The 16,717-nt window shown below is 63.0% G+C and overlaps 1 protein-coding gene across 1 annotated transcript; it reads left to right on the forward strand.

The window, feature by feature from the left end:
* The first annotated feature begins 10 nt into the window (after positions 1–10).
* CCDC88B (coiled-coil domain containing 88B) lies at positions 11–15,838 on the forward strand. Its single transcript, XM_043452007.1, has 27 exons — positions 11–837; positions 1,169–1,314; positions 1,484–1,595; positions 1,680–1,749; positions 1,835–1,893; positions 1,993–2,076; positions 2,149–2,292; positions 2,491–2,636; positions 2,758–2,839; positions 2,993–3,151; positions 3,715–3,861; positions 4,155–4,263; positions 4,664–4,800; positions 5,112–6,230; positions 9,554–9,681; positions 9,759–9,876; positions 10,389–10,484; positions 10,586–10,726; positions 11,046–11,302; positions 11,629–11,772; positions 11,984–12,170; positions 12,327–12,472; positions 12,699–12,797; positions 12,972–13,138; positions 13,702–13,908; positions 14,043–14,111; positions 15,348–15,838. Exons 1-27 carry the CDS (start codon positions 778–780, stop codon positions 15,401–15,403), a joined length of 4,389 nt encoding a protein of 1,462 aa, XP_043307942.1. The 5' UTR covers positions 11–777; the 3' UTR covers positions 15,404–15,838.
* The last annotated feature ends 879 nt before the right edge of the window (positions 15,839–16,717 follow it).

Genomic DNA, 16,717 nt, shown 5'->3' on the forward strand with positions numbered 1-16,717 from the left:
TGTCCCACGTGGCGCCCCCTAGTGAGCAGTGGGGGAACTAGGGTATCCTCCTGGTTTATCCCCAAGACATGCCTCTGGTCTCTGCATTGAACTGCATCCCTCAGATGCTGGATTCTAACCCACTTCTTTTACAGACGGGAAATCAAGGCTCGTGAGGCCACTAGCACATGGAGTAGACATCCTGTTTCAGTCCGGTGTATAAAGAGGCTGGGGGAGGGTGGGGTCTGAGGAGGGGTACTCACTTCTGGTGGGGATTCAGAGGAGGCTTGATGTGGGAGGCAGCCCCTCCCTAGAGTCACAGGTTGGGAGGGTGGTTTGGGTGAGTTTGAGAAAGGAAAGCCAGGCAAGTTGGAAGATGCACCGTGGGTGCCTAGTGTCACCATATAAGGCCTGGAACCCTTTCTGGGGCCCTGGAAGATGCAGGGCTGAGGTCACTCTCTTCGGTTTCAAGTTGGGCAACCAAGGCCCAGAGAAGGGGAGGACTCACCCACCATTGTCCACGGAGCCAGGAGAGCTGTGGGCCTTGCTCCTGGGTGGCCCTGACTCCACCTTCCCCGGCTGACCTCAGGGCGGCCCTGCCCGAGATGCTGGGAGGATGTGGCGTGGCGAAAGGGGGGCTGAGGCAGGACTCTGGGGGTGCATAGGCCCGTCAGCACCCGGAAGGAGGAAGCGGCACAGGGTGTCTGTGGCTGGGCCTGGGATCTCCCACTCGGGGACTTCCTCTTCCTCTCAGGGCAGGTGTAGCTGCCGCAGTGGGACCAACACCCTGACCCCGTCATGGATGGGGGCAAGGGGCCCAGGATCAGAGACTTCCTGAGTGGCAGCCTGGCCACCTGGGTGAGGGTGCAGTGGGAGGGGGGTCTGGGGGGAGGAAACGAGCAGCAGGGAGGGGCTGGTGTGGGCGTAAGGGGAGAGGGTCAGAGTGGGGCGTGGTGGGCGGGAAGGGGCTGAGGGGAGGGGTGGGCTCAAGTGGGGATGGAGAAGTCCAGGCAGCTGTGGGAAGGAAAAGGTGTCTGGACCCAGGGCCACTGGCATTCAGGGAACCGGTGAGGAGGGGACTATGTGGGTGCAGGGCGGCAGGTCAGAGGGGCTCAGGATTCACTCTATAGTGGGGGTCTCCCCCGCCCCGCACCCGGGCAGGCCAGATGACTCCTTTGTGTTCCCACAGGCGCTGGGACTAGCCGGGCTGGTGGGGGAGGCGGAGGAGCCGGAGGGGGAGGAGGAGGAGGAGGAAGGAGAGGGGCCCCTGTGTCCGGAGAAGAGGTTCTTGCGTCTCAGCGATGGGGCCCTGCTCCTGCGGGTGCTGGGCATCATGTAAGGGGCATCAGAGGATGACCTGGAGGGGGGGTGGGGCGTGAGGGGAGGGGGCCAGGTGGCCTGGGGGGAGGAGCCTGAGGGGTGGCTGGCAGAGCCTGCTTCAGAGGAGGTGGGTCCTCAATCTTCCCTTCCACCGACTGCCCCCCGCCCCGCCCCGTGCCCACAGTGCTCCCAGTTCCCGAGGGGGCCCTCGAATGATCAGGGGCCGTGACGGCCCCGCAGCCTGGCGGGTGTGGAACCTGAACCACCTGTGGGGCCGACTGAGGGACTTCTACCAGGTGAGGGGTCGTGAGGGGGAGGCTGAGCCCGGGAGCCCCCCTGGGGAGAAGCCCATCTCTTATCACCCGCCCCCTCCACCCCAGGAGGAGCTGCAGCTGCTGATCCTGTCGCCGCCCCCAGACCTGCAGACGCTGGGCTTTGACCCCTTCTCAGGTGCTCTCTCCTACCACCCCTCCACCCCTTCCTGCTTCTACCCGCTGTCCCTCCCGGTTAACCCCTTGTGGCTTGTGCCCTGCAGAGGAGGCAGTGGAGGAGCTGGAAGGCATCCTTAGGCTACTGCTGGGGGCGTCAGTGCAGGTGAGCGGGGCAGGGAAGGGCAGGGCCCAGCTCTGGGCACAGAGGTGGCGGGATGCCCTCTGGCGCCAGGCTCACTGCCCCCGCCTTGCCCCCCTGCAGTGTGAGCACCGCGAACTGTTCATCCGCCACATCCAGGGCCTCAGCCTGGAGGTTCAGAGCGAGCTGGCTGCTGCCATCCAGGAGGTACGATGACTGGGCTGCCCTCCGGGACACCCGGCCCCCTTCTTTAGCTGAATTGCTCTCCCTGGGCTCCAGGTGACCCAGCCCGGGGCGGGCTTGGTGCTGGCGCTGACTGGGCCGGAGACTGGGGAGCTGGCAACTCCGGAGCTGGAGATGCTCTCCCGGAGCCTAATGGGGACACTGCTGAAGCTGGCACGGGAGCGCGACCTGGGGGCCCAGGTAGGGGGCAGCAGGCCAAGGAACAGGACGACCCTGGGGATCCAGACATGTGGGGGAGGCGGCACTGGGGTCCAGGTGTGGGGCTGGGGTTGTGGGTCTTGGGTCCGCAGGGCTGCAACAGCCAGATTCAGCTTGGGTAATTGGGGGCTGATGTGGGTGTCCTGCGAGGGGTTGCTTCTGACCCTTGACCTCCCACAGCGGCTGGCCGAACTGCTGCTGGACCGGGAGCCTGCCCCCATGTTGCCTGAGACTCCCGCCAGGATTCCCTCGGAGGGGGCCTCGCACACCTTGGCCCTGCAGCTGGCCAATGCCAAGGCCCAGTTGCGGCGCCTCCGGCAGGAGCTGTGAGTGCTGGGAGGGACCTGGGGGCAGGCGGCAGGATGGGGTCCCGGTTGGGATCAGGGTTGGAGGAAAAGGGCTGGAAGGGGCAGGTCCCCAGACCCTTCCTGCGTGCCTTCCCTCCAGAGAGGAGAAAGCCGAGCTGCTGCTGGATTCCCAAGCAGAGGTGCAGGGCTTGGAGGCCGAAATCCGAAGGCTCCGCCAGGAGGTGCGCTCAGATGTCCCCAGGCATGGTCGCGCATTCCTTAACCCCTTCCCCGCACCTTCCCCGTCCTTCTGCCTCCTCCAACCCGGTTCCTTCCCGTCCCAATCCCTGTGGCTGGCGGGTGGCCGGTCCTAGCTCCGCACCCGTCTGGCTCAGGCCCAGGCGCTGACGGGACAGGCCAAGCGGGCCGAGCTGTACCGCGAGGAGGCAGACGCGCTGCGGGAGCGGGCGGGCCGCCTGCCCCGCCTGCAGGAGGAACTGCGACGCTGCCGAGAGCGCCTCCAGGCGGCCGAGGCCTGCAAGGGCCGGCTAGAGGTGAGGCGGGAGGCGGGGCTGCGGGGCTGGGCGTAGGGTGGGCGTGGCCGCTGGGGACAGGGTGGGCGTGGGCGCTGGGGACAGGGTGGGCCAAGAGAGGAGAGAGTTTGGCCGAGAGTCAGGCCTTAGTGGAGGCCCCAAGCATTGCTAGGAGAACGGGGTGAGGGGGTGTCTGGGGATAGGCCCTTTGGAGGATGGGGCAGGTGGAGGGGAGCCGTGGAGGCTGTAGGCAAGGCTAGGTCCTGGAGAGGAGGGTGGGAGCGGTAGGGGAGGCAGCGTCTATAGTACCAGCAATGGGGCTGAAGTGGGGCTAGAAGGGTGCCACCTTGGAAGGCCGTTCTTGAGAAGGGGCAGGGCCTACACAGGAGAAGGGCGGGGCCCGGTGCTGGGGAATTGGTCCCTGGAGAGAACTTGGAGAGGGAGGGGGAGATGGAGGGGAGAGGCGGGGCCTGGAGAGCCACTAGGGTGCAGGGTCAGATGGGGAGGGGAGCCTGGAATGCGCGCGCGCGCGCGCCCGGTGTGGGGGGTGGACATCCCGCCACCGACTCTCTGCTCCCCACCAGGAGGAGCGGGTGCTCTCGGGGACTCTGGAGGCCTCCAAGGCGCTCCTGGAGGAGCAGCTGGAGGCCGCTCAGGAGCGCTGTGCTCGGCTGCACGAGACCCAGCGCGAGAACCTGCTGCTGCGGACTCGGCTGGGCGAGGCCCACGCGGTGAGACCGCCGGTCACTCAGTGATCCGTGACCTCAGAGGTCCCTAGGGTACCTTGGTGACCACTGACTCCTACTCCCTGATTCCTGTGTGTGTGTGTGTGTGTGTGTACACTCAGTCATGTCCAGACTCTTTGCGACCCCACAGACCCTAGCCCACCAGGCTCCTCTGTTCATGGGATTCTCCAGGCAAGAATACTGCAGTGGGTTGCCCTTTCCTTCCAGTGACCCTCTAGCCCCCACACTGGGCCTGGCCATAGCAGGGAGGGCTTGCCTAACCCTGCTCTCCCCTCCAGGAGCTGGACTCCCTGCGGCATCAGGTGGACCAGCTTGCAGAAGAGAATGTGGAACTGGAACTGGAGCTTCAGCGGAGCCTGGAACCACTCCCAGGCTCCCCTGGGGAGGGTGAGCGGGGCCCCAGTGGCAGGGCTGCGGGTGGGAGCTGCCTCTGTTTCCCTGTAGCTACTGGGGCTTCCCTAGTGGCTCAGACAGAAAAGAATGTCTGCAGTGCAAGAAACCCGGGTTCAGTCCTGGGGTTGGGAAGATCCCCTGGAGAAGGGAATGGCTAGCCACTCCAGTGTCCTTGCCTGGAGCATCCCATGGACAGAGGAGCCTGGCGGGCAACAGACCAAGGGGTCGCAGAATCAGACACGACTGAGCAACTAACACTTTCCCTCTTTTTTTTTCATAGTGGGGTTGGCTTCTGGTTTCATCCCCTTCCCCCAGGTCTGGTGTCAGAGGTGGGGGTGTATGTGAGGAATCATAAGGGAGCAGAGGGGTCCTGACTTCATCTTCTACACCCCAGAACCCCTGCCCGGAGCAGCTCCTTCGCTGCATGATGAAGTGAGGGAGGCAGAGGCTGGGCGGCTGCGGACCCTGGAGCGGGAGAATCAGGAGCTTCGAGGCCTGCTCCGGGTGCTGCAGAGGCAGCCAGGTGGCCAGGTGAGTCCCCTTCAACCATCTGCAGGCCCTTCCTGGCCACCTCCTCTGGGTTTGACCATCCCTCTCATGTGCCCTCATGAAAAGACCGTGTGCCCTCATTTGAAAAGACCCTGATGCTGGGAAAGATTGAAGGCAGGAGAAGGGGATGACAGAGGATGAGATGGTTGGATGGCATCACTGACTCAATGGACATGAGTTTGAGTAAACTCCGGGTGTTGGTGATGGACAGGGAGGCCCGGTGTGCCGCAGTCCATGGGGTCACAAAGAATCAGACATTACTGAGTGACTAAACTGAACTCATGTGCCCTCAGCCCCCCCTACTGGAGGAGCAGAACGAAGACTCGGTGATTCAAGAGCCGGACTCAGCTCCACAGACTTGCCTGGCCTCAGACCCTGACCCCCAGGCCTTGGCTGCTCAGGCAGCGGAAGGCCCCCAGGCCTCAGACCCAGCTCCCCTGGTGTTTGAGTCAGCCCTCGAGGGGGCGGCATCTGATCTGAACCCGAAGGTGGTGGAGAGGCCTCTCCAGACGGATGTCGTGGTCCCTGCAGGCTCCATGCCTCAGGAGTCAGACCCCGACACAGGGGCACAGGAGTTCCCGAAGAAGGCTGGCCTGGGACCCCCTCTCCGGACCCCTGCCTCTGTGACCCCACCTCAGGGTCCCGAGGTTAACATTCAGGCCCAGCTGTCTCTGGGAGGAGAGACTGGGGAGTCGGTGCCGGAGGCCCCGAGGGTGAAACAGGAGGACCCTGAGAGCAAGCCGGGACCCTCGGAGACCAGCCTGTGTGTGCGGTTGGAGGAGCAGGGGACCCTAGACCAGAGGCCGGACCTACCCAAGGGGCAAACAGAGGCCAGAGAGCATGAACAGAGGGTGGGGGGGTTGGTCAGGGATGCAACCCAACGAACGCCGCAGAAGAAACTGGAAGAGGCTCCTGAGGTCCAGACCCGGGAGGCGCGGGCCCCCGAGGAGATCCTGGTCAGTGGCGTCCCTGAGCGGGAGGCCCTCCAGGAGGAGGCGGCGCGGCTGAAGCGAGAGGCTGAGGCCCTCCGAGCAGATCTGGAGGCCCAGGCCCGGAGGCTGGAGGCCCGAGGCACGGAGGCTGCCCGCCTCTCGGAGGAGCTGGCTCAGGCCCGGAGAGCAGAGGCTGAGGCCCACCGGGAGGCGGAGGCCCAGGCCCGGGAGCTGGCCCGGTTGCGGGAGGCGGTGGAGTCTTCTGCCCAGGAGCTGGAGGCTGCGTCGCGGGAGCGGGAGGCGCTGGCGGAGGCGCTGGCAGCAGCTGGCCGTGAGCGGAGGCAGTGGGAGCGAGAGGTGCCCAGGCTGCGGGCCCGGGCCGAAGAGGCCGAGGAGCAGCTGCACATGCTGGAGGGCGAGGGCCGCAGGCACCTGGAGGAGGCTGAGAGGCAGCGCCGGGAGAAGCAGGCCCTCCAGGAGGTACGGTGGGGCTCATGGCCAGGAGACAGGGTTCCAGGCCAGTTGCTGGGGCTTGGGGGTTATTAATTCCGTCAGCAACCACCGAGTACCCAGCACTGAGCTGGGGCTGGAGAGGGAAGGGCAAAGTCCACTCCTGCCTCAAAAGGCGCACCTGGCCTGGGACCAGGGCAGATGGCCCCTGCCTTTGATGGGATGGCTGTAGGAGGTGGTGGGCGTGGAGCTAGATGGCCTGGGTGCAAATCCTGACTCTTTGACTGTGGCGGTTTACTCAGTTGCACCCCAGTGCCTCCCTCTGTAAAATGGGGGTGCTCTTCATAGCTGCCTCAGTGGGGCTTTGGAAGGTGGACGGAAATAATGGTGTGAAGAGCCTAGTTCATGGTGGGCAAAGGCTCAAGATACGTTGGTTGTCCTGGGCAAAGTGCTTTGGCAATCCATGGGAACAGGAACTGATGCCAGGGTCGGGGCAAGAAGGCTTCAGGAAGGGTTCTAAGGAAAGATCGAGATCTCACTAGGTGGGGAGGGATATTTCATCCAGGGGGAACAGCAAGTGCAAAGACTTGAAGGTGTTAGAAATGCTGAGGGGCCCGGGAGACGTGGGGTTAGGTGGAGAGGTATGTCAGGCCAGCTTTGTGGGTATTGGTACTTCATCCCCAGGCAGGGAAATTCACCCAAGGGTGTGGGCCAACCTGTGTGATGCTGGGTTTGGGGAGAGTCACCTTGGTGTACAAGGGGACCTGGGGCCGTAGGAAGGCAGTGCCTGTGGTCAAGTTGGCAGGTGAGAGAATTCCCTGGTGGTCCAGTGGGCTCTGCATCCAGGACGGGAAGCAGAGGTTCGATCCCTGGTCAGGGAACTAAGATCCCGCAAGTTGCATGGCGTGGCCAAAAAAAGAAAAAAAAGTGGCAGGTGAGGTAGGCCAGAGCTGGGATGGGGGTTGGAGAAGAGAGAAAACCTGGAAACCCCTGTATTCATTCATTCAAGCATGTTTGCGGGCATCTTCTTGGCACCAGGCCCTGTACTAGGCAGCCAGCACTCGCAGCCTCTGGGAGACACTCACTCACAATCTGGGGTGGAGACGGGACTGTGCGGGGAGCCGTAGGGGTCCAGGAAGCACACTGGACTCGGGCTGGGGCTCATCAGGGAAAGCTTCCTGGAGGAGGAGAGAGAATGGCAATGAGCCAGGAGGAGGAGCAGGCCCGTTTGCAGGGGTGGAGCGAGAGGCAGGGGGCGGAGCGAGGTGACATGAAGACTTCCTTAAGCAGGTTTCCTATTGGGCAAGGCTTCATCTTCCTTCCAAGCAAAGGAAGGAGTTGCAGCTGTTTTCACTAGGGTGGCAAGGAGTCAGTGGAGGGTATAATGTGAGCAGAGTGGTCAGATTTGCAGGTCTGGAGGCTCCTCAGAGGAAGCAGAACAGACCATGAGGCAAGGGGATGGGTGTTTGGGCCCGTGTGGCCCAGGGCTGGGGCGAGGGTATGCTGCAGCACACATGTGCTCAATCATGTCTGACTCTTTGTGACCCCATGGGCTGTAGCTCGCCAGGCTCCTCTGTCCACGGAAGTTTCCAGGCAAGAATACTGGAGTGGGTTGCCATTTCCTACTCCAGGGGGTCGTCTGAACTCAGGGATTGAAACTGCGTCTCTTGCATCTCCTGCATTGGCAGGCAGATTCTTTACCACTGGTACCACTTGGGAAGTATCAAATCTGGAAGCTGAGCAGTTTCCCTGTTACACAGAGCAGGGACTGAGGTTCAGAGAGAAGTTATTTGCTCCGAGACACCTCCTGATGGTGAGGAGTCAGGAACATGCTGTTGGCTTGGTCTGGGGCGTGTGAGAATTGAGAGTGTGGGTGAGAGGGTAAGGCCAAGAGCTTGTCTCTGGGGTCCACTCTGGAGGAGCTGAGAGATGCTGGCAGAAAGATCTGGGTGATAGCTCAGCTCCCCTAGTCAGCTATGTGGCTTGGGGCCAGTTACTTAACCTCTCTGAGTCTCCGTTTCCTTACCTGTAAAACCAGAATAAAAATGATACCTATGTCACAAGATCCTGGAAGATAATGAATGTAAAGCGCTTGGGGCAGCGCCTGGCACTCAGTATGGGCTTAATCAGCGGACAGGGAATGCCAGCCGGTGGGTAGGGAAGAACTGGTAGAGCTGGCCAGCCAAAAGAGCCGGCTTTGAGGACCAAGAGGGTGGAAGACATTAAGGACAAAGGGGAATTTTGTGAGATTTCCTGGTGGAGCAGTTCCTGGTGATAACAGGGCGTGGTGCGGGAGGAGGTGGCTGGCCAGGGGAGGGAGGTTAGGGAACCAGTGGCCAAGGGGGTTGTCCAAGAGGGCCTCCCCCTGCAGGGGCCAGTGGGGGGAGGAGGTGCAGTGGGGCCCTGGGGGCTGTGGCCAGGGTCTGGAGGGGGCAGGACAGGGGTCCGACCTGAGATGCAGGTCTTTGTGGGCATCCCTGTTCTGCCTGCTCTCCGTCCTGGGGCTCTTGTGGCTGGGGGCTGTGGGCAGCATGGCCTCGTGGGACTTTTAGTTTTTCAGCAAGAGGCAGTGGCCAAGGGTGTCTGGAAGTGCAGTGACCCCGGGGGCTGGCCCGGGTGGAGTTGCTAAGCCAGGATGACCAGAGCACAGATGGGCAGGCTCCATTTCCAAGAGCAGGACTTGGTGGGCGGCTGTCATGGTTGGCCCTTCCGCGTGGTTTCATCCTGCCGGAGCCCCCCCACCCCCACCCTGTACCTCAGAATGGTTCGACCTACCTCTCTGGGGGCAGGGGCCACAGGCCAGAGCGGGTCTCCTACCCACTTCCTCAATGGTATGGCCCAACCGCCACAGGCCTGGTCAGCAGCAAGCATCCTGGCCCTCCCCCTCCCAGCTCCCACTGTGGTTAGGCCTGGCCTTCACCAAGTTCCTGCCCTCTGTGGCCATCCCCCTGTGGCTGAGAGTACTCTCCAGACCCGCTGCCTCTGAGCCCCTCTTCCCCTCAACTGCCCTGTGTGACCTCAGCACGCAGGGAACATCCAGCTGTCACTGGGCACATGAGGAACCATGGATTCAAAGAGGTGAAGACATGTGCCCAGCGAGTGTCTCTGAGCCCTGGTCTAGGGGCTTCCCTCACTCCTTGGCAGGCTTATAATCCCCTGCTCTTTCATACCCCCTCTGCAAGGTCATCAGGCTTTGCTCCCATTTTACAGATGGGGGAGTAGAGGCCCAGAGAGTTAATGATATTTGCTTGGGGCGACAGAGCAAGGACAGAAGGCCAGGTCTCCTGACGCTCAGGCCTGGTGAGGGTGGCGGTCTACCTTTCTGGCCCTGAGCCCACTCTGCCTGCCCTCAGGAGCTGGAGAAGGCCGTGGTGCGGGGCCGGGAGCTGGGGGCCCGGCTGGAGCGTCTGCAGAATGAGCTGGAACGGGCAGCCCTGGAACGCCAGGAATTTCTGCGGGAACAGGAGTTCCAGCACCAGAGGTGGGGCACTGCCCGGGGGGCAGAGAGGGGCAGGTAAAGATTTGGGGAGGGCTGGGTGCTAAGACTTCTCCTGGCAGGTACCAGGGCCTGGAGCAGCGGCTGGAAGCTGAGCTGCAGGCAGCAGCCACCAGCAAGGAGGAGGCGCTGATGGAGCTCAGAAAGAGGGCACTGCAGTTGGAGGACGAGCTGTTCAAGGTGAGGCCACCGCCCAGGTTGCTGGGGCCTGACCCCACCCCTGTCTCCATCCTCGGGTAGGTACTTCAGGGCTCCCCTCTCGTCTCGCCCCTTGCACCCCCTTCCAGGGCCTGTAGGAGGAAGCGCTGTGCTGGGAGCCAGGTAGCTCTGCCCGGGCCTTGTTGCCCCCATTCTTCAACCCGACTGAGCCTGGTGGCTTGACTCTGAGGCACCTGCTGTGTCTCTCCTGCAGGGGCCCCACCACTTCCTGAGCTCAGCGCCAACGGTCATAAGTCAGGAATCATTTCTGATGCCCTCCTTGCACACGGACTCGGCACCAGTGTGGTGCGGGCCCCATACCAGGCCGCCGCTGCCCTTGAGGGGGCTCGCTGTCCACCTAGGACAGAACATAGCCAGCGGGTCCCCAGCAGACCACCCGGCCGGCAACTGTGGGATTGCCAGGGGAGGTTTGCTGGGCCGCCCCGAGACCCCTGCCACGCCCTTGTGTGACCTCCCAGGGCTTCTCCTTGCAGCTGCGCCAGGGCGCTGCGGGGCTGGGGTCCCAGGAGAAGACGGAGCCCAAGGGCACGGAGGCCCAGAGCGTGCGGCTTATCGAGGTGGAGCGCACTGTGAGTGTCAGACTGGTGGGTGCAGGGCTGGGGGGGCAGGGGGCAGTGTCCCGGAGACCTGGCCCCCTGCTAACCACCCTCCCTCCCCACCCACCCGACAGAATGCCACGCTGGCAGCAGAGAAGGCGGCTCTGCAGGGCCAGCTGCAGCACCTGGAGGGGCAGCTGGGGAGCCTGCAGGGGCGCGCCCAGGAGCTGCTGCTGCAGAGTCAGCGGGCCCAGGAGAACAGCAGCCGCCTGCAGGTGGGCCCGGCCCCCCATCCCCTCCTGCCCACGGCCCTCCCTCGGCCCCCGCTCCTACCCGCCTGCTGGCCTCCAGCACCCCCGTCGGTGCCCCTTTCACCCCGTCTCCAGCCCTCCCCTCCACGGCCGGCCATCCGTCCCTCTGGCCTTCCCAGCCCCACCTGTCCCCTCCCCGCCTTGTGCCCCTGGCCCTCGGCTCCCCGACACTCTCTCTCCTTTCCTCCACCCTCTGCCTTCTGCCCCCCCATCCCTTGCCCCCCTTTCCGGCCTGGGATGCCCCCCGCAGCAGCCCCCTACTCCGCTCCCCGCTCTGGCCTAGGCCGAGAAGTCTGTACTGGAGACGCAGGGCCAGGAGCTGCACCGGAAGCTGGGGCTGCTGGAGGAGGAGGTGCAGGCGGCGCGGCGCTCCCAGGAGGAGACCCGCGGACAGCAGCAGGCCCTGCTGCGGGACCACGAGGCCCTGGCGCAGCTGCAGCGGCGGCAGGAGGCTGAGCTGGAGGGGCTGCTGGCCCGGCACCGCGACCTCAAGGCCAACATGCGGGCGCTGGAGCTGGCCCATCGGGAGCTGCAGGGCCGGTGAGCACCCCCTCCAAGCTCACAGCCCCTCTCCCGGGCGCCCCCTGTCCGCCCAGAGCGGGCCCCCTGTTCCCTGGGAACCACCAGCAGGCCCCTCTCCCTGGCTGTGCCCTCTTGTGCGGCAGGGCTCTCTGCACTTCTGGGGTGGGCTCACCCTGGGGCTTCATCGGTGGTCCGGAGTGGAGGGTGCCTGGCATAGCATTCTGCCCTGTGGCTTTGCCCCCCTGGGGCCTATGCTTAGGAGACGGAGGACTTCCAGACGGTCCAGCTGCCTGCTTGCCTTGGCCCCGGTCCTTGCAGCCCCCTGAGCCCCTGGTTCATCGCAGGCACGAACAGCTGCAGGCCCAGAGGGCCAACGTGGAGGCGCAGGAGGTAGCCCTGCTGGCAGAGCGTGAACGCTTGGTGCAGGATGGGCATCGGCAGCGGGGCCTGGAGGAGGAGCTCCGGAGGCTGCAGAGTGAGCATGACAGGTACCAGCCCGGGCACAGCCCCTCCTCTCCTGGGCCAGTCCTCAGTGTTCCCATCTGCGAAGTGGGTTGGTGGTGAGTTAGTCCCTTTCCCCACGGGGTCCCGCTTTGCCGCCTCTCCTCTTCGTGGTTTCTCTGCCATCAGGAAGGGCCCAGTTGAGGCAGGGTGGGGGGGGAGGTTCCTCCTGGAGAGCAGATCTCCTTGCCTCTGCAGGGCTCAGATGCTGCTGGCGGAGGTGTCCCGGGAGCGCGGGGAGTTACAGGGGGAACGCGGGGAGCTGCGGGGTCGGCTGGCGAGGCTGGAGCTGGAGCGGGCACAGCTGGAAGCCCAGAGCCAGCGACTGCGGGAGTCCAACCAGCAGCTGGACTTGAGTGCCTGCCGGCTGACCACGCAGTGCGAGGTGCGGTGAGGGGTGGGTGGCTGGGGAGGGGGGGCGGCTGTAGAGGAGGGTGGGGTTGGAAAGAGCCAGGATCGGGTGGAAGGCCGCTGCCCTGAGCCTGGTTAAGTGTCCCCCAGCCGCCCCCGCTTGCTTGTTCTGCCATCTTGCCTGTGACAGCTGTTGATGGAGCTCCGGAGCACCCAGGAAGAGGAGAACCGGCAGCTGCTGGCCGAGGTGCAGGCGCTGAGCCGGGAGAACCGGGAGCTCCTGGAGCGCAGCCTGGAGAGCCGGGACCACCTGCACCGCGAGCAGCGCGAGTACCTGTGAGGGGCCACGGGGGCTGGCGTGGCTGCCCCTTGGGACGTTTATGGGGCAATTCCCTGGGAAGGCCTGGGGAAAGGGGAGGCCGACGCTCCCGGGGGCTCGGGCAGCACAGTGCATCAACCCATCCTGGGGCATGTGGCTGTTTAACCAGCAGGGGTGTACCCGTGTGTACCCCGTGTTCCTGCCCAGGCCTCAAGCCCACCTCCTCCCTCCCCATCCTCCTAGGGACCAGCTGAATGCCTTGCGCCGGGAGAAGCAGAAGCTGGTGGAGAAAATCATGGACCAATACCGCGTGCTGGAGCCTGGGCCCCTGCCCCGGACCAAGTGAGCGGGCCCCTCCACCCTGGCGGGCCGGAGGTCTTCCCTACCTCGCCCCTGTCCTGCCCTCTGGGTCCAGGCCCAAGTGAGGGTTGGCCTGGCCTCTGCCACCCCCGACATGGCCTTCTTGTCCTCCTTCTCCCCTGGCCTGACCCCCCTCTTGTGCCCTCTTGCCCCCAGGAAGGGCAGCTGGCTGGCAGACAAGGTGAAGAGGCTGATGCGGCCCCGGCGGGAGGGGGGCCCCCATGGGGGGCCGCGCCTGGGGGCTGATGGGGCTGGCAGCACCGAGAACCTGAGGGGCCCCCCAGAGACGGAGCTCCCTGAGGGCAGGGAGGCGGATGGGACAGGTGGGTCTGGGGGGCCCGCCGCCCCCAGGGGCTTGCCAGTGCCCCCGGTCTTCCTGTGTGGTTTGTGCGAGTGTCCCCCACTGGCCTTTCCTGCTGCAGCTCCCCACCCCGCCCCATCAGATGGTTCCAGTGACTCTCTGCCCTGGGTCCCTGCTGCGTCCCTCTTGGCTGGCACCTCCCTCCCGCCCGCACTGCCACCCACCCGGTCCTACCCATCCAGAGCGGTGCCTAGGACCTCGGAGCAGCGGGGACTTTAGTCAGAGGTCACTTATCCCAGACAGCAGACGAGGAAGCCAAGGCTCAGGGAGGGGAAGCAGCTTGCCCAAGGTCACACAGTGAGTTAGCGTCAGAGCCAGCACAGGGTCCCGCCTCCAGTCGCCACCTCCATTCATTCAACCTTGCCCCACCCCCCGGCTCCCAGCCCCCATCTCTGCAGCCTCCTGTCCCCTGTGGTGCCCATGCAGCTTCCTCCTGCAGTCCCGCCCCCCTCGCCTCCGCTCCCCCCAGCCCTCCCGGCACTGCTCCGACACCCCCCCCCCAACCCCCGCCTGTGCCTCTTGCAGGGTCCCCCTCACCGGCACCCATGCGCCGGGCACAGAGCTCCCTGTGTCTGCGGGATGAGACACTGGCGGGTGGGCAGCGGCGGAAACTCAGCTCAAGATTCCCCGTGGGGCGAAGCTCTGAGTCATTCAGTCCTGGGGACACCCCCCGGCAGCGATTCCGACAGCGGCGCCCAGGGCCCCTGGGGGCACCCAGCTCCCATGGCAAAGGTGAGGGAGAAGGGTCCCTGGGGGCCTACCGGCTCCTTGGGGGAGGGGGCTTCCCTCCTGGCTCCTGTGTCTGCCCACCCACCCTGCTGCCTCAGTCTGGGCCTCATGGCCCAGTGACCGCCTTGTGCCCCCAGGACCTGGCGTGGGATGGGGCGGCTCCATCGAGACCCTGGCGGAACACGAAGCAGATGCCAACAGAGAGAGTGAGTGGGGGTCTGGGAGGAAGGCGGGTATTTGCCCTTCCTGTGCCCCTTGCAGGCCTCGTTCACCCATTCACTCATCTGACCATGAGCCTTTCTGGAATGCCAGGTGATGTGTTACTTGGGAATATAACAGAACATTCCGGTATGGGGAGCTGGGAGACAGCCCATGATATGCATAAAAATAATAGTTATCTATAATAGCTTGTCCAATAGAACTATGACGTGAGCTCCACGTGTAATTTAAAATGTTTAGGTAGCCTCATCAGGGGATCTTTGCGATCCCCATGGATTGTAGTCTGCCAGCCTCCTCTGTCCATGGGATTTCCCAGGCAAGGATACTGGTGTAGGGTGCCATTTCCTTTTCCAAGGGATCTTCCTGGCCCAGGGATCAAACCTGGGTCTCCTGCATTGCAGGCAGACTCTTTACCACCTGGGCCACCAGGGAAACCCCCATCAGAGGAAGTAATGAGACATGTAAAATTAATTAATATTAGCATATTAATATATTATATAAATATATGATATATATTTAATATACTATATATCATATATTTAATACATTTAATAAATTATACATCAACACACCAACATACTCTATTAATACATATTAATATATATATTATATATTAATATATTTCAATACCACAACATATATTAATATGCTAATAACATTATTAACATATATTTACATTAATTATTAATATATGTTAACAACACACTATTAACATATATTGATATTAGAATATTAATATATTTTGTTTAACTCAGTATGCCTAAACTATTACCATTTTAGACATGTAGTCAGTGTAAAAAATCCTTAATGAGATATTTCATTTTTTTCACCCTAAGTCTGAAGTCCAGTGGTATTTTACACTCAAGCACATTGCAGTTCAGACTGGCCACATCTCAGGTGCCCATTCCTGTCCTGGGGAACTCAGCTCTACAGTATTAGGAGGTGACAGTGTCCTGGGAAAAAAAGGAGAGCAGGGTGGGTGAGATCAGGAGCCCCGGGTGGGCAGGTGGCGAGGTCAGGTAGGGTGCTCAGGGCAGGCCTCCAAGAGGAGGTGAAGCTGAAGCAAAGGCTTGGAGGGGAGAGTGTGTCCTGTCCATGTATCTGGGGAATGGCGTTCCTGGCAGAGGGAAGAGCCGAAGCGAAAGCCTGGTGTGTTGGAGGCCCAGCCAGGCGGCTGGGAACCCCTTGGAGAGGGTAAGCCTGAACTGAGCTTCTCCCTCCAGGCCTCGAGGTGCAGGAACCGGAGAAGCGAACTCTCGCCCCTTCACTCAGCCAGTGACACCGCGTGGATGGAGAGCATGGGAGCGGAGTGTTCTCAGAACTGGAGTCTCAGTGGGGACTCCAGGCAGCCCAAGAATGTGGGGAGGCAGGGCACTCATGGCGAGTCCTTGGACAAGGAGCCCTGGGCCCCCAGATCCTCCACGGCCTGCACGGGGGGCCCGAGCTGGAGCTGGGACGAGTCTGCGGACAGCGGGGACGGCTGGCCCCAACAAACAGCTCCCTGCTGGGGCTCCGCCCTGCGGCCCTCACTGAGGAGAAAGTCCCCGGGGAAACTCCCAGCTGAGGGAGGCAGGCAGGAGTGGGCAAGAGCGCCCCCTGCCCGGCCTAGGAGGGGGGCCAAGGACCATTCCCTGGGGACTGTGACCTGGGTCCATTTCTGAACCTTGGCTCCGATGTGAGAGACAGGAGAATAAAGCCAGGACGTGACCACTGACTGCGTTGTGTCTACCGGCCACGTCCAGGAGCCACTCGGTGCCAGGGACATGGGGCCTGGAGTTCTCTGCTGACAGGGGCCTGGTGGCCATTGGCTTCCTTGCCCTGCGTGGGGCAGCAAAGGGCTTTCCTCACGGGAGGGGCCGGTTGGGCCAGCGGGGATATCCCAGCGTGGGGAGGTTCTGAGTAGCCAGCAGTGGGTGGGGGTCTGGGTCTGGGGTCCTGAGTGTGGGGCAGTGAAATACCCAGAGGGCCCCCCCACCCCGCCCCCTGCACCCCCTTCTCTCCTTTTACTGCTTCCTGCCTCCTCATCTCTCATCTCCACCTCTTTGGGGCTGAGCCCCTCCCCAGGGAGTTTACAGCCTGCGGGGGGTGGGGGGGGTGCTATCGTGGAGCTGGGAAGGATGTCGGGGTCTCTGACCAGGGCCTCTCGGATGACTGACGCCAGGGAGGGGAGCAATTAGGCTGGGCGACAGGATGACAGGACGTGAGTCAGGGCACCTGGGGCCACCCAGAGTAGGGTGGGGCTGCACGGCTGAGGTGAGGCAGCCTGAATCTGGGGGTGGCAAGAGCTGGGAGGGCTGGCCAGGCCTGCCTCCCCAGGGTGACCTGCTGTAGCCTGACTCACTGGGCTTCCACAACGCTCCCCTTGGGGATCACCCACCGCTCTGCCCTCCTCTCAGACTGAGTTTCTGAGGTCGGTGGCATGGGAGTGGACCCCCGCCCTGGCCTCTAGAGAGGCTGAGCAGCTGGAAGCCCCCTCCCATACGGCCTCTGGGTGGGGACTCTGATGGCCACCCCACGGTCGGTGGCCCCTGTCAGCTGTCAGGGAGGGAGATGAAGCTCTGGAGGACCAGCCAGGCAGGGGTGCTGAGTCTGA

Source organism: Cervus canadensis, chromosome 29 (assembly GCF_019320065.1).
Source record: "Cervus canadensis isolate Bull #8, Minnesota chromosome 29, ASM1932006v1, whole genome shotgun sequence".
NCBI lineage: Eukaryota > Metazoa > Chordata > Mammalia > Artiodactyla > Cervidae > Cervus > Cervus canadensis.